This window comes from Lithobates pipiens, unplaced genomic scaffold (assembly GCF_037356315.1).
Source record: "Lithobates pipiens isolate NorthernLeopardFrog02 unplaced genomic scaffold, aLitPip1_a1.2 Scaffold_18, whole genome shotgun sequence".
Classification (NCBI taxonomy): Eukaryota; Metazoa; Chordata; class Amphibia; order Anura; family Ranidae; genus Lithobates; species Lithobates pipiens.
This window is the reverse complement of record NW_027507758.1, coordinates 294,306,510-294,321,960: the sequence shown is the minus strand read 5'-3', so window position 1 is coordinate 294,321,960 and position 15,451 is coordinate 294,306,510. Positions and strand designations below refer to the sequence as shown.

Sequence of the window (15,451 nt, the reverse complement as noted above, 5' to 3'; positions counted from 1 at the left end):
ATGTCCTGAGCACCCTCCTTTGCATTACATGTCAAGAGCTCCACCACCACAAGTCAAGAGTCCTCCATCCTCCTTTATATCACATTGTACACCCCTTGTGCTGCTGCCAGGAAGCAGCTAGGGGTAGAGCTGGGAAGTCGAAAGTGCAGGGTCTGGAGGAGGACCAGAGTAGGGCTGGAGTCAACTACCAGAGTCTGCTGACTGCTGAGACCAGGAGAGATTGAGATGAGATGCGGCTGCAGGTTGCACGGAGAGGCTCAGGATCTGTGGGAGGAGTTTTATCCCCCTCTTTGCTGCCAACTACTGAGACAAGCTGGGGGCAGAGATGAGGGAGTGCCACAGCAGCAATATAGATGTGAGAGCCACATGAATTGGCCCAGAGGGCCGTGTGTTTGGCAGATGTGATCTAGTGTCGACATCCACTTCGTGGACTGAAATGCTAGAATGACGCAATGACCTTGATTTACCAAAGGAGTTAAAGGGGTTGTAAAGACAGAAGTTTTGTTTTTATCTTGATGCATCCTATGCATTAAGATAAAACGCTTTCTGTGTGCAGCAGACACCCCAGACCCCCTAATACCTGAGCCCCATTCCGATCCAGCTATGTCTAAGCCCTTGTACGCACGGTCAGACATTCCGACAACAAAATCCATTGGATTTTGTCCGACGGATTTTGTCCAAAACTGTTGCATACACACAGTCGGACAAAGTTGTCAGAAAATCCGATCGTACTTAACGTGATGACGTTATTTCGTTAGGACGGGACTACGTTCAGGCTAGTAGCCAATATCTTTGGTGTAGGAATTTGATTTGAGCATGCGTGGCACTTTGTCCGATCGGAATTCTCTACACATGATGGGACAAAGTCCGATCGGATCATGTTGTCGGAAAATTTTATAGCCCAGCTGGAAAACTTGGTCCGTCGGATACTCCGACGGAAACAGTCCGATGGAGCCCACACACTGTAGGATTATCCGACAACAAGGTCCTATCGGACATTGTCCATCGGAATATCCGACCGTGTGTACAAGGGCTTAGAATGCCTCGGCCATCCGTGGCTCTCTCTCCTGATTGGCTCAGAAACAGGAGCCACAACATTGGCTGTCACTGCAGTCAATCAAAGTCAGTTAGCCAATCAGGAGAATGGGGGCGGGGGCGAACCGAGGCTCCATGTCTGCACGGACACATGAAACTGCGACTCGGGTGACCCCATAGCAAGCTGCTTGCTGTGGGGGCATGTTAAATATAAAAATATTATCTCGATATTCTGTAACCTTATATTGATGAGAAAAGTCCCAAGAAAGTCCTTTCCGGTTCTTATGTAAAAGCTCAAAAAGGATTTAATAATAAAATAGCAAGATTACAAGAGCAATATTAAAATACGGAATGTAAAAATATCAATAATGTTGATATAATCAGATGCTCATCAGTAAGATTGTGTAAAGCCTGGTACACGTGATCAGATTGTTGGCCAACAAAGCGTCAGGTCTTTTGTCTATTGAGCGCCACCCTTTGGGCTCCTTCTGCTAATGTCATGTTTGGTGAGCATTGATTCCAGGCATGTGCGTTTGTACTTTCAACTTTTGTGTGACGGACTTGTGTACAGACCGTTGTCCGCCAAAAATTTACTAGCCTGTCATCCAACATTTGATGGGGGAAAGTTGGACAACAATTGTCTGATGGAGCGTACTAACAGTCGGATTTTAGGCAAACAGTCTGTTATCACACAATTACCAGATGAAAATCCAATCGTGTGTACGAGGGTTCAGTCTGCAACTAAAACATGCACTGGCAAGGCTGCTGATACAGTTGGTAAGAGGCTGTGGACCTGATACAAGAAATGGCACAAGGAGAGGAGGGAGGGGAGAACAGGACCTTGAGCCATCAGGATGACACCCCGCAATGGGCAGCCACCGCTACTGTGCATACGCAGTTATCGCCATTTGTTTTTGTTTGTTTTTTTACAAACATGGCTTCGTACTTGGTGGCAAACCCCATGTTGGCAATCACAGAACTCAGACTTTCATTGCAGTTGGCCACCAGGTTTGCACACATCTCAGGAGGAATTTTGTCCCACTCATCTTTGCAGATCCTCTCCAAGTCATTAAGGTTTCGAGGCTGACGTTTGGTAACTCGAACCTTCAGCTCCCTTCTCATATTTTCTATGGGATTAAGGTCTGGAGACTGGCTAGGCCACTCCATGACCTTAAAGGGTAAGTTCACCTTTACAGAAAACTCTGTAAGGTGAACTTACACAGCTCCCCCTTCTCGACCCCCCTCCGCTCCCGCTGACCTGGACCACGATAATCTCCTGTTCTAAGCCCTGGCACATCTGCAGCTTAGAAATCCTCTCAGCTGAATGTCCAAAACGCCACCCCGTTAGGGGGACAATTTTGAGCATTCTAATTGGTCACATGGGTGACTCCGGCCAATCAACAGCCGTATAGCCCATCCTGTTGGCTATGAATACACCACATGGATGCAGAGAGAATTTCTAAGCCCCGGGATCCTGGCGGGGACATCCCGGGGCATAGAACCAGAAATTGTGGAGGTCCAGGTCAGTGGGACCGGGGTGGGGGCGAGGAGGGGGACCTTTGTAAGTTCACCTTACAGATTTTTCTGTAAAGGTGAACTTACACTTTAATGTGCTTCTTCTTGAGCCACCTTTTGTTGTCTTGGCCATGTGTTTTGGGTCATTGTCATGCTGGAATACCATCCTTGACCTGTTTTCAATGCCCTAGCTGAGGAAAGGAGGTTCTCACCTAAGATTTGCTGGTACATGGCCCCGCCATTCATCCCTTTGATGCAGTGAAGTTGTCCTGTCCCCTTAGCAGAAAAACACCCCCAAAGCATAATGTTTCCACCTCCATGTTTGACGGTGGGGATGATGTTCTTGGGGTCATAGGCAGCATTACTCCTCCTCCAAACACAGCGAGTTCAGTTGATGCCAAAGCATTACATTTTGGTCTCATCGACCAGAACACTTTCACCCAGTTCTCCTCTGAATCATTCAGATGTCAATTAGCAAACTTCAGACGGGGCCTGTACATGTGCTTTCTTGAGCAGGGGGACCTTGCGGGTGCTGCAGGATTTCAGTCCTTCACAGCATTGTATGTTACCAATTGTTTTCTTGGTGATTATAGTACCAGCTGCCTTGAGATCATTGGCAAGATTCTCCTGTGTAGTTTTGTGCTGATTCCTCACCGGTCTCGTGATCATTGAAACTCCACGAGGTGAGATCTTGCATGGAGCCCCAGACCGAGGGATATTGACAGTAATTTTGTGTTTCTTCCATTTGCAAATAATCGCTCCAGCTGTCACCCTCTCGCCAAGCTGCTTGGCGATTGTCTTGTAGCCCATTCCAGCCTTGTGTAGGTCTACAATCTTGTCCTTGACCTCCTTGGACAGCTCTTTGGTCTTGGCCATGGTGGAGAGATTGGAATCTGATGTATTGTGTCTGTGGACAGGTGCTCCTAATCTCAGCTCGTTACTTGTATAGAAGACAACTGGAAGCCAGAAATCTTGCTGATTGCTGAGGGATCAAATACTTATTTCACTCATTAAAATGCACATCAATTTATAGCTTTTTTAAAATGCGTTTTTATTTTTTTTTGGATATTTTTTTTTTGTTCTGTCTCTCACTTTTAAATTAACCTACTGATTTAAAATTACAGACTGGTCATTTTTGTCAGTGGGCAAATATCCAAAATCGGCAAGGAATGAAATACTTTTTTCCCCTCAGAGTGTGTGTGTGTGTGATTATATATTACAGTATCTCGCAAAAGAGAATACACCCTCACAATTTTGTAAATATTTTATTATATCTTTTCATGTGACAACACTGAAGAAATTACACTTTACTACAATGTAAAGTACAGTACAGCTTGTATAACAGTGTAAATTTCCTGTCCCCTCAAAATAACTCAACACCCCATTAATTAATGTCTAACCGCTGGCAAAAAAAGTGAGTGCACCCCTAAGTGAAAATGTCTGATGCTCAATAGGTTTTAGGTCTGGAGACATGCTTGGCCAGTCCATCACCTTTACCCTTCGCTTCTTTAGCAAAGTAGTGGTCATCTTGGAGGTGTGTTTGGGGTCATTCTGTTGGAATACTGCCCTGCGGCCCAGTCTCCGAAGGGAAGGGATCATGCTCTGCTTCAGTATGTCACAGTACATGTTGGTATTCATGGTTCCCTCAATGAACTATAGCTCCCAAGTGCCGGCAGCACTCATGCAGCCCCAGACCATGACACTCCCACCACCATGCTTAACTGTAGGCAAGACATGCTTGTCTTTGTACTCCTCAACTGGTTATTTGCCATGAGGTGCCATGTTGAACTTCAGCAACCAGTATGAGAGAGAACACCAAATTTAACACACCTGCTCCCCATTCACACCTGAGACCTTGTAACACTAACGAGTCACATGATCTCGGGGAGGGAAAATGGCTTATTGGGCCCAATTTGGACATTTTCACTTAGGGGTGTAGTCACTTTTATTGCCAACAGTTAAGACATTAATGGCTGTGTGAGTTATTTTGAGGGGACAGCAAATCTACACTATGATACAAGCTATACACTTACTAATTTACATTGTAGCAAAGTGTAATTTCTTTAGTGTTGTCACATGAAAAGATATAATAAAGTATTTACAAAAATGAGAGGGGTGTACTCACTTTTGTGAGATAGTGTGTGTGTGTGTGTGTGTGTGTGTGTGTGTGTGTGTAAAATTCATATAATATATTCTGATTACTGTGTGGTAGTCTTTGTTGGCTGTGGTTACTTGTCTTACACAGATTTACTCTCTGCTGCTGCTTCTTCTCATTCTGTGGTTTGAAATACAATCTCATGTGTGCCGTGAGTGCTAGAAGGAGAGGAAAAAATATTTTTTTCTGCAGCAGACTGATCAAAACATTCTCTTAGCTTGCGCCTCTCAAGTCTACGCATAGTCACATGACTGTAGCTTAAAGGCCAAGTTCACTTTTTGCAAATAATAGCCTATGCAATTAAGGGGCCCCAGTAGGTATTAAAAACTCTGCAGCTCTGACAAATTATTACCCACACACTGCCTTGTTGCTAGGGCATGAAAACCCTTGGATGTTCACTCCCAACATTTTCAGGATTGAAAACCAGACTATGTACATTAAGGTATTCGCATATTGTACTAAAGCAGTAAAAGCACTGTGAAAAAGTTCACGTTCCAGTTGTAAACAGAGGCACTTCTCTCCGCTTTCACAATCCTACATTTGAGTGCAGTTTGTATTCATTTTTCATGTTTGCTCAACCATTAAAAACAATTGTACCATTTTAATTTTTTTATCTTTTTGAATTTGATATGAGCCCTAAGGCCTATTCTATAAACGATACAAAGGGCAACAGGGATGTGCAGAGCATGAAACCCCAAAACAACCAATTGGATTTATAGGTTACTGGTGTTGAACAGAATGTTGTTGGTTTTTTTTGTTGTTGTTTGCTGTGAGTTGCAGTACTTTGTACATCATCCTTGTTTTGCATTACCTTATTTCCCTTTAGCACAAAGCAGAAATCTGGGGACAGTGAGCTTCCCCATATGAAATTGCCTGTTCAATGAACAAGTACACATCTGTTAGCTATAGAAAATGGCTCCTAAGTGCCCGTTCACACTACCGCGACTTGTCAGGCGACTTAGCCGCCTGACAAGTCGCGCTCCGTTCTGTACTATGGAACCGTTCTAATAGGAGCGACTCAAATCGCTCCGACTTAGAAAAAGGTTCCTGTACTATTTTCGGGGCGACTTGCATTGACTTCTATACAGAAGTCATTTTGCAAGTCGCCGCTGAAGTCGTGTGCAGGTCGCATCTGTGAGTCGCGCTGCAAGTCGCGTCGCCCCTGTGTGAACGGGCACTTAGGCTATTTGCAAACAACCATATTTTGTTCCATCATCATGTTTTTGTCAGAAAGACACACCAGAGAGAACTTTCTGTTCTCTATGCAACAATTCCTTTGCGTGCACACAGAGGTTTAATGACCCAAACCTATAAAAAACAGATCAGCATGTTTACATGCTGAGATGTAAAAAAATAAATAAATTACATAGTATCTGCAATCAATGGAATGAGTTATGCCATGTCATTTGTGTTAGTGGAAAGACTAGTTCCCCATCAATGGAGTCAGTGGGAGGAATTGTGCCCCATCAATGATGTCAGCAGTAGGAATTGTGCCCCATCAATGATGTCAGCGGGAGGAATTGTGCCCCATCAATGATGTCAGCGGGAGGAATTGTGCCCCATCAATGGTGGGAGGAGTCAGTGGGAGGAATTGTGCCCCATCAATGGTGGGAGGAGTCGGTGGGAGGAATTGTGCCCCATCAATGGAGTCGGTGGGAGGAATTGTGCCCCATCAATGGAGTCGGTGGGAGGAATTGTGCCCCATCAATGGAGTCGGTGGGAGGAATTGTGCCCCATCAATGGAGTCGGTGGGAGGAATTGTGCCCCATCAATGGAGTCGGTGGGAGGAACTGTGCCCCATCAATGGTGCCGGTGGGAGGAATTGTGCCCCATCAGTGGTGCCAGTGGGAGGAAGTGTTTCCCATGTTGGCAGGAATAGTGCCCCAAGGACCAGATAAAGAGGGCTGAAAGGCAGCATCCAGCCAAGGAGCTGCAGTTTGAGCGCTGCTCTAGTTGCCCATTGTATGCCAAAAACATGCTTCAAATTCAGCCTTGGATACCCTTTAGTGGATCAGTTATCGCACAAATAAGGTTGTGTAGCACTGACTCCTGAAGGAGCTGCTGAATTAATTGGGCTTACCGTTACCTTCTCCACCTCATGCGCGTCTAGGGGTTTCCCGAGGTAGATGGCCCAAGAACTGTAGAGACTGACGCCAGATCCACTCAAAGGGATTTTTCTTTGCAAAAGATGGTTAACAAACACAGACTCTCAACTTGGGGTTAGAGGGTTTAGGTAGGGAAAAGTCCAGGTACTCTTAATGATAATTTCAATAGGGAAAGTCTCTCACCAGTAGAAAATCCAGAGAATAGCCATTCAGTCTCTGCCACAGACTTGCTATAGAACACTTGAGTGAAACTGAAAGTTTGTAAAACCCTCATATGGTACCAGTATCTTGCAGCCAGTCTGGCGATACCACACGAGATTGAATTCCCTTGGGGTCTCCCAACTTGTCTAGGTTCTTATTGAGAAGTCAACCCTTGCATGACCTTCTACCGAAGAGTCCTCCCCTGGAAACCTTCACAGTTGCTGGGCGTCTCCACTAACCAAGACGGCACCGGACCACCTCTGAATCCTTCCTTCAGTTTTCTTGCCTCGGGCTAGCCAGCCCCGAGACCTGTAGTTGGATGGATCCGCACTCTAGGCCATGACAGTCCTGGGGGCTGGTCAGGAGGACCAGGACCATCAGCCAGAAAACACTTCTGGACCGGAACCCAGACTCACGTGACATCTGCACCTTAAGTACCCTCTCCCAGGAAGCACAGCAAGAGTGACACTCCCATTGGGCTGATTCCGAGAGAGAGTAACCTTAATGCACCCAACTAGACTGTGTTCTGCACCCTGCCATGATGACAGCGCCACCTATGGTCAGGCAGAACACCCGGCAGTCCAGCTAGACTGGTGCTGAGGTCTAAATTTAGGATAATTGAACCCAAAACCAAACTGTGGTTTAAGGGTAAAGTTAAATGACAAAAACACATAGCGCATGCTCTTCAGGAGCCGGCGCTACAGTTGTTTCACACATTATTTGCCAGCAATTAGTCTGTGTAAAAGTAGTATATGACTAACCTATCCAACAGTTATCTTCACAGGTAGAGTGCAATACAACAAGGGCGATTGCATTGTCATATGGTAATTTTGATGTCCTTCCTCTGATGTTCAGTTCAGCAGTGTTGTTGAACAGCTTTTATTATTCAGATTTGAATACAAACACTGCTGGGAAGCTTGAGCAAAAGTTTTCCCTCTCCCTCTCCCTCTCCCTCTCCCTCTCCCTCTCCCTCTCCCTCTCCCTCTCCCTCTCCCTCTCCCTCTCCCTCTCCCTCTCCCTCTCCCTCTCCCTCTCCCTCTCCCTCTCCCTCTCCCTCTCCCCCAGATATCAACCCCACTATAATGAGAGGAAAATGAAAGCAAAGGGACCAACACATGCTTATACATACATGCAGCAGCCTTCACAACTTTCCTGTCATAGTGAAATTCTAAGCTTTCTGTGCTGGAAAATTACTTCTAAACTGAAAGCAGATGCCCTGAAGAATAAAATGGTGGCTGTTGCAATTTTTTTATGTCACACAATAGTTGCACAGATATTTATCAAACACACATTTTTAGGAACGAATACACTTAAATGAATTTTAGTGCAAACACAATTTAATACATTTTTTTTTTTTTTTTTTTTTTTTTTGGGGGGGGGGGGGGTAAAATATGGTGTTGCATCGAGTAAATAGATACCAAACCTGTCAAGCTTTAAAATTGTACACACCTGTAAATTGCGAAAATCGACCGTACCTAAAGTTGTCCATAGGTGACGCTTTAAATGTGAGCTATGGCACTAGAATTATCTCACTGTGACGTTCTCAGCACCGTTGCAGGTAAGGGAGCAAAAGGGAAGGGAACAGATTGGGGGTTGCCAACCCCTGCTGGCCCACAAAAGTTTTTATTTAGTAAGAAAGGTCAAGTAAGCCCATAAACTTGGGGATGATTTTAACAATATCATTAAATCCCAGGTTTGATGAAAATGATCAGTGTATTTATCCTCCAGCCTCTAGTTTCCCCTTTATCAATTATAACATTCATTTCTTGAACCCATTGCAAAGCCTAGTGAAGACTAGAATCTGGAGCAGCTGTGCATGGTAACCAATCAGTTCCTATCTTTCGTTTTTATTAAAGCTTACCTGAACAAGCTGAAAAAAGAAACTGGTTGCCATGGAAAGCTGATTCTGTCTGTCTGTCCCAGTTTTGATAAATTGCCCCCATTATGCTATAGAAGGAAATGCGCCTGGGTTTAACCCATTGTAGTTGCTGTGTAGAAGAATCCTAGAATATCTGAACTATATGTATTGAAAACCTTGCTTCCATAATATACCTTATTTTATATCAATTTGCACAGTGACAGCTTTTTTTTTTTTTTTTTTTAAACCTCTATCTTCATTGCTGACTGAAATCACTAAACTTTCTGCAGTAATGCTTACACATGAAGTTGTAACCCAGGCAGAGCAAGAAAATACAAAGTTCCTGATAATAATGTACTTGATAATGGTGGCATATGAATTTTAATGAAGGGTCCACTTTAAGCCAGGTGATGATTGATGTCACATCTCTTATGTCTTTGGTCCCGTTCTGTACTGCCAAGAGGCGTATATTTTCTCAAACCGTAATAAGCTAAAAAATTGAGTTCTTCTTGTTTTAGCTATTTGTCTTTTTTTTTCTTTTGCTTGCACTAGATGTAGTTACTCAGCTGAATTCAGCAGAGCAGCGCTGCTCACTTCTTGAGAAGCAACTTGAATATATGAGAAAGATGGTTCACAATGCTGAAATGGAAAAGAATACAGTGCTCGAGCAACAGGTACATTCTCTGCTTTCTTCTATATGCCAACTATAATTCAACTAAAAGATTTTTTTATTACAGGTCTTTTAACATTTATATGTTTAATTATCATAATCTGATGTCAGAAGCTGCTATAAAGTGCCTGCTCTTACCTTTGCAGTGCCCCATCTGCTACCAGACCATTTCCCATACCCAGAAATGCTATTTTTTTTCACTAGGCTTTGGTGGTAGATTTAGTGGTAGAAGATCATTTGAAAGATGACAGCAAGCAAGTAACATCAGGCAGACAATAGCCAAGTACCTTTAAACCACCACAATGGCACGATTGTGTGCAGTGTTTACAGCCTTCAGCAGTGCAGATCTATAAACTAGTGCAAGGCTGTTTTCTCTGTAAGCCAGATGAAGCAGACCCACCCTGCCCACTTGTTTTCCACTTGCAGACACAGTCTGAGGTTGGTTCAGTGATCAGTGGTGCTGAAGGCCAGATATATAGCATATACTAGAGCTAGTCATTGACAGGTAGGTTTATTTATTTTTTTTTTCATTCAGCCAGCTAAATGAAGAAAAAAATAAGATTCCTCCATTCATACAAATAAGGTGGGTGGCCAGTTTTCGATCAGTCTTTGTTCAGCTTAAGTCCAGTGCATTTTTTTTTTTCTTCATCAAAGACTCATGGACAGTAAGTTACATGGATATCAACAGCAAAGTTTACACTTTTGCAGTGAATTCCAGTACAGTCAACAAAAGTAGAACATGCTGCTTTTTTTTTCTGCAAGGGACTGCACTGGAACGTGGCCAAATGCATAAAAAAAGAACTCTGGGGGGAAAAAATGCACTGGAACACATAAGGAACTCGCCAGAATGCATCAAAAACACCATAAAAATGTGCATGCAGAAACGCATCTGGACTGCATTTCCAAGGTGTGAACTGGCCTAACACCATTCTCCTCCATCTACACCAACACAATGGATGGCTGATAGGCTTACCTGTAGGTAAAACATAAATAAACTGCCTTTACTATCACTTGAAGCTATTGTTTGCAAGGCTCTCCAAGTCTGCCTGAAACTGTCAAAAGTGTATCCTACATTTAGGCCGGCGGGTGACCTATGTAGCTAGTTTCTGTCTAAAGCCTTTTTTCTCTATTGCCTCTAGACATTTCTTCAACAAGGAAATATACAGGATAAATTGGAAAAGCTTGAGTTTTTGGAGAAGGAGTGTCTCCAACTTACAGCCACTCAGCAGGCTGCAGAGGTAATGAACATAATACTGATTCATAGAAGTTTAGCAGAAAGGGGGGCAATTTCTATATGAAGGTAGTGATGAGGCATTCTTTTTTTTATATATATATATATATATATATATATATATATATATATATATATATATATATATATATATATATAATATACATACACACATTTTCTTTTCAGTAATACATGGAGAACAGTTTGGGGTCTATGTTTTTAATATATGTGAAATAGTTTCCATTGCCTTTCACGGGGTGAATGTAACATTCCCTAATATTCAAGACATGTTGATGACTAGGGCCTCCTCCCCATAACTTTGGCCCAGTGGTTGTGGGGGTCTGCAGGCAGGAAACTCATTGGAAACTGGAGGCCCTCTTTAACAATAATTTACTGTAGGTGCTAGCTCCCTAACAATCACAAGTCCTGAGCAGGAAATGTTCAGATTTAGCAGCAGCAGTAGTAGTAGTAGTATTTGTTCCTGCTGCAGCTGGAGGTTTGGCAGTATATATCCTTTATAATGCAGCTGGCTTCTCCAACACTGGAGGCTGTAGCCTTGCTGATGCATACCTCTAGGTTCCTCACTGTCCATCAAACTTAACTGTTGAATGTATATAAAATATTCACCGCCACTTTATTAGGTACACCTTGCTAGTACCTGGTTGGACCCCCTTTTTGCCTTCAGAACTGCCTTAATTTTTCAATAGATAAATATAGTCTTCCACCATCACAAGATCCCTTGGCAGTACAGATGGTGTGTCTCACGGACCCCCTGAACACAGTCTGAACAAACGACAGTGGATCTCTTATTACAGCCATACTACTAATAGAGGATTTTGACCTGAATCCTGAACCTATTGATACTGCGAGTTCTCTTGTTCATGACTATAAGACTGATATCTATACCCACCTTTAATCACTATCCGAAGGGTTTAGGACTATATATCCTCCCCGCGGGGTGGACCAATATTTGAACCGTCCAGGTTTCATCTAAACATTTTCAGGGGGCCATCCTCTGACAGCGCCAAGTTACCTTTGCTGCAATATTACCATCCTTGCTTGAATATGATGCCACTACCCCATTTTTGAATATAAATCCTCCTATACAATTACCCCTGATGAAAGGAATCTAAAACCTGAAACACTTTGGATACTGCTAGAATTAAGTCCAGATGTCGCACACCGGAAAGTACTACCGGACAATGGAGTGATATTTACTCTATATAGGTATCATACAATTTATTGCAAGATAATATATCTGTGTTGTGTGTTTTTTTTTTTTTTTTTTTTTTTTTTTTTTTACAGTAAGCATGTCTTTGTCAATGTTTTTCATAATCATCATGTTTAGATGATTTTTTTATAGAATCTACATGTTATTTATATAATAAATCCAGATATTTTAATCAATTTTCAGTGTCTTTGCTAATTTAAAGTCCCAATTTTTTTTTTGGGGGGGGGGGGGGTGGGTACAAACTACCTTGCCCTAATTTTTCATGGCATAGATTCAACAAGGTGTTGGAAACATTCCTCAGAGATTTTGGTCCATATTGACATAATAGCATCACGCAGTTACTGCAGATTTGTCGGCTGCACATCCATTATGCAAATCCAGTTTCAGATGATTTGAGGTTTGTGACCTGGTATATTAGCCTGCTAGAAGTAGCCATCAGAAGATGGGTACACTGTAGTCATAAAGGGATGGAAATGGTCAGCAACAATCCTCGGGTAGACCATGGCCTTTATATGATGCTCAATTGGTACTAAGAGACCCAAAGTGTGCCAGGAAAATATCCCCCACACCATTACACCACCAACCTGAACCATTGATACAAGGCAGGCTGGATCCATGCTTTCATGTTTACACCAAATTCTGACCCTACCATCTGAATGTCACAGCTAAAATTGAGACTCTGCAGACCAGGCAACGTTTTTCCAATCTTCTATTGTCCAATTTTGGTGAGCCTGTGTGAATTGTAGCCCCCTGTTTCCTGTTCTTAGTGGCACCCGGTGTGGTCTGCTGCTGTAGCCCTGCTTTAAGGTTTGATGTGTTGTGCGCTCAAAGATGGCATTCTGCATACCTTGGGTGTAACGAGTGGTTATATGAGTTACTATTGCCTTCCTATCATCTCAAACCATTCTCTTCTGACCTCTGATATCAACAAGGCATTTTCCTCCACACAACTGCCACTCACTGGATATTTTCTCTTTTTCGGACCATTCACTATAAACCCTAGATATGGTTGTGTGTGAAAATCCCAAAATATTAGCAGTTTTTGACACGCTCAGACCAGTCTGTCTGGCACCAATAACCATGCCACGTTCAAAGTCGCTAAAACCCCTTTCTTCGATATCCTGATGCTCGGTTTGAACTTCAGCAAGTCGTCTTCACCACGTCTAGATGCCTAAATGCATTGGGTTGCCATGTGATTGACTGATTACCAATTTGTGTTACCAAGCAATTGAACAGCTGTACCTAATAAAGTGGCCAGTATGTGTATAATAAAGCAGAAACTACATTTATATATATATATATATATATATATATATATATATATATATATATATATATATATATATATAAATTTTATAGTAAGGAATATTCTGTTTGAAATTTATAATCTCTACAAAATGAAATTTAGTGAGATGTCACCTCCTTTGTTAGCAATAGCAAAGAACACTGTTCAAAACCCACACAACCGTGGGACTTTTTATGTTAAATGATCTGTTTGAGAGCACAAAATGTGAAAACACAGGCTCACAGTGTATTATTACAGATTTTTTTTTTTTTTTTTTATGGCTTTAGAACAAGATTCGTCAGTTAGAGGAGAAATTGTATGCAGAGGAACAGCAGCGCAAATTAATGGAGAATAAAGCAGTCCAGGTAACTTAATTTTGTTCCTATTGTTCATCTGTTCTGTTAAACCAATGTTTAAACATGACCTACATTCAGAAGTAGGTTAAGAACACAACAAAGCCATTCTTTGGTGTGTGACGTCAGTCTGCTATTCAGCGTGTGTATCCACTAATTATATAGGTGTTTGATAAGGCACTCTGATTTCTCAAGTTCTAGGGCTGGCCATACACTCAATTTATTTTTATTTTTTTGTTCAGCCTGCAGACTGAAAGATTCAAATCCAAGAATCCTCAAGCCATGAAAATACTGCTGCAGCTGTTGTATTCTGACAGCTGGGACGGTGCCTGACAGGGCCACACATGAATCAAAGTTAATCAGTAACAGTGGAAAAAAGACTGAACTTTTAAGGTGCCAAGACAACAGACAAATATATAAAAATATATTTTATTAATCAACAATTTATTTTTAAAATTAACAAGATTCTAAAAAGCGTAAATTTAATACACCAATGCTGCCACTTCTTACTCTACATGTTTCGCTCACAAGAGCTTCCTCTGGAGCTTTTGAAAGTACTGCATAAAGTTGATACTACAAGAAAAATAAATAATTATGATACATGTACTTCAAGATATTGTGACAATCAAGTCAGGGTAAATTTCATAAGCATAGTTTTACAAGCATTTTAACAAATAATGAATTGAGGCTGTGTGCCAACCAGATGCTCTAAAACCACAGAGGTATTTAAATCAATTAGATGATTTTTGTTCCTTCTGGAGCCTAAGTCAAAGGGACAGGTTTGCAACCATAGGGAAAGGACAATGTTCTGAAATACATAGGATGGCATATCGGTCAGACTGAATCAACGTTGCTAATCAAGTGATATACAAAAAGGTAGTCTAAATCCCATTTGAACAGATGAGACCAATTTACCTTGATCAAAAAATAGAACTAATACATTCCTTCATTCCCTGAATGAGAATACAGTTTGCTGCTGGGATAAACAATGAGAAAAGAACAGCAGATGGAACTTGGTGGGTCTATAAAAAGGCCCAGACAAGAGCTTACAGCTGTAAGCCCTTGTACACACGGTCGGACATTCCGACAACAAAATGTCGGATTTTGTCCGATGGATTTTGTCCGAAACTGGTGTTGCATACATACAGTCAGACAAAGTTGTTGGAAAATCTGATCGCTCCTAACGTGATGACATTTTTTTCGTTACGATGGGACTACGTTCAGGCTAGTAGCCAATAGCTTTGGTCTAGGAATTTGATCTGAGCACGTGTGGCACTTTGTCCGATTTGGAATTCTCTACAAATGATCGGACAAAGTCCGATCGGATCATGTTGTCGGAAAATTTTATAGCCCAGCTATAAAACTTTGTGAGTCGGATATTCCAACGGACACAGTCCGATGGAGCCCACACACGGTCAGATTATCCGACAACATGGTCTGATCAGACATTTTCTGTCGGAATGTCCGACGGTGTGTACAAGGGCTAAGAGCCTGTCGTCCCAAAGAATCAGTCTGCATATTCCTAAGACAAAACAAAAAAATGTATATAAATATATGGATGTGTGTTATCCCATAATGAGATCTCATTGAAAAGGGTAATTCCTGTTCCTGGAGGAGCAGGGGTCCCACATCAGTCTGGAGCTGAGCAACAACATTACAGATGGACATCAAGAGGAGGTCACCTGCAAGTGTTGGATGGAAAAGCCCCCCCCCCCTTCTATGCAGGGAGAATGGTGGCTAGTGACCCCAATAACCCCTCACATGGACAGGATAGAAGGTGGTCAAAATTGCTTGGTAAAAATCTGTCAGTGA

At 42.3% G+C, this 15,451-nt stretch overlaps 1 protein-coding gene across 1 annotated transcript in view; it reads left to right on the top strand.

Moving 5' to 3' along the window:
- CEP57L1 (centrosomal protein 57 like 1) overlaps positions 1-15,451 on the top strand; it is a 71,934-nt gene that overhangs the window by 24,988 nt on the left and 31,495 nt on the right. The window contains 3 exon segments of the mRNA XM_077487144.1: positions 9,422-9,543; positions 10,679-10,777; positions 13,574-13,651. Coding sequence (XP_077343270.1) covers positions 9,422-9,543; positions 10,679-10,777; positions 13,574-13,651 — 299 coding nt within the window.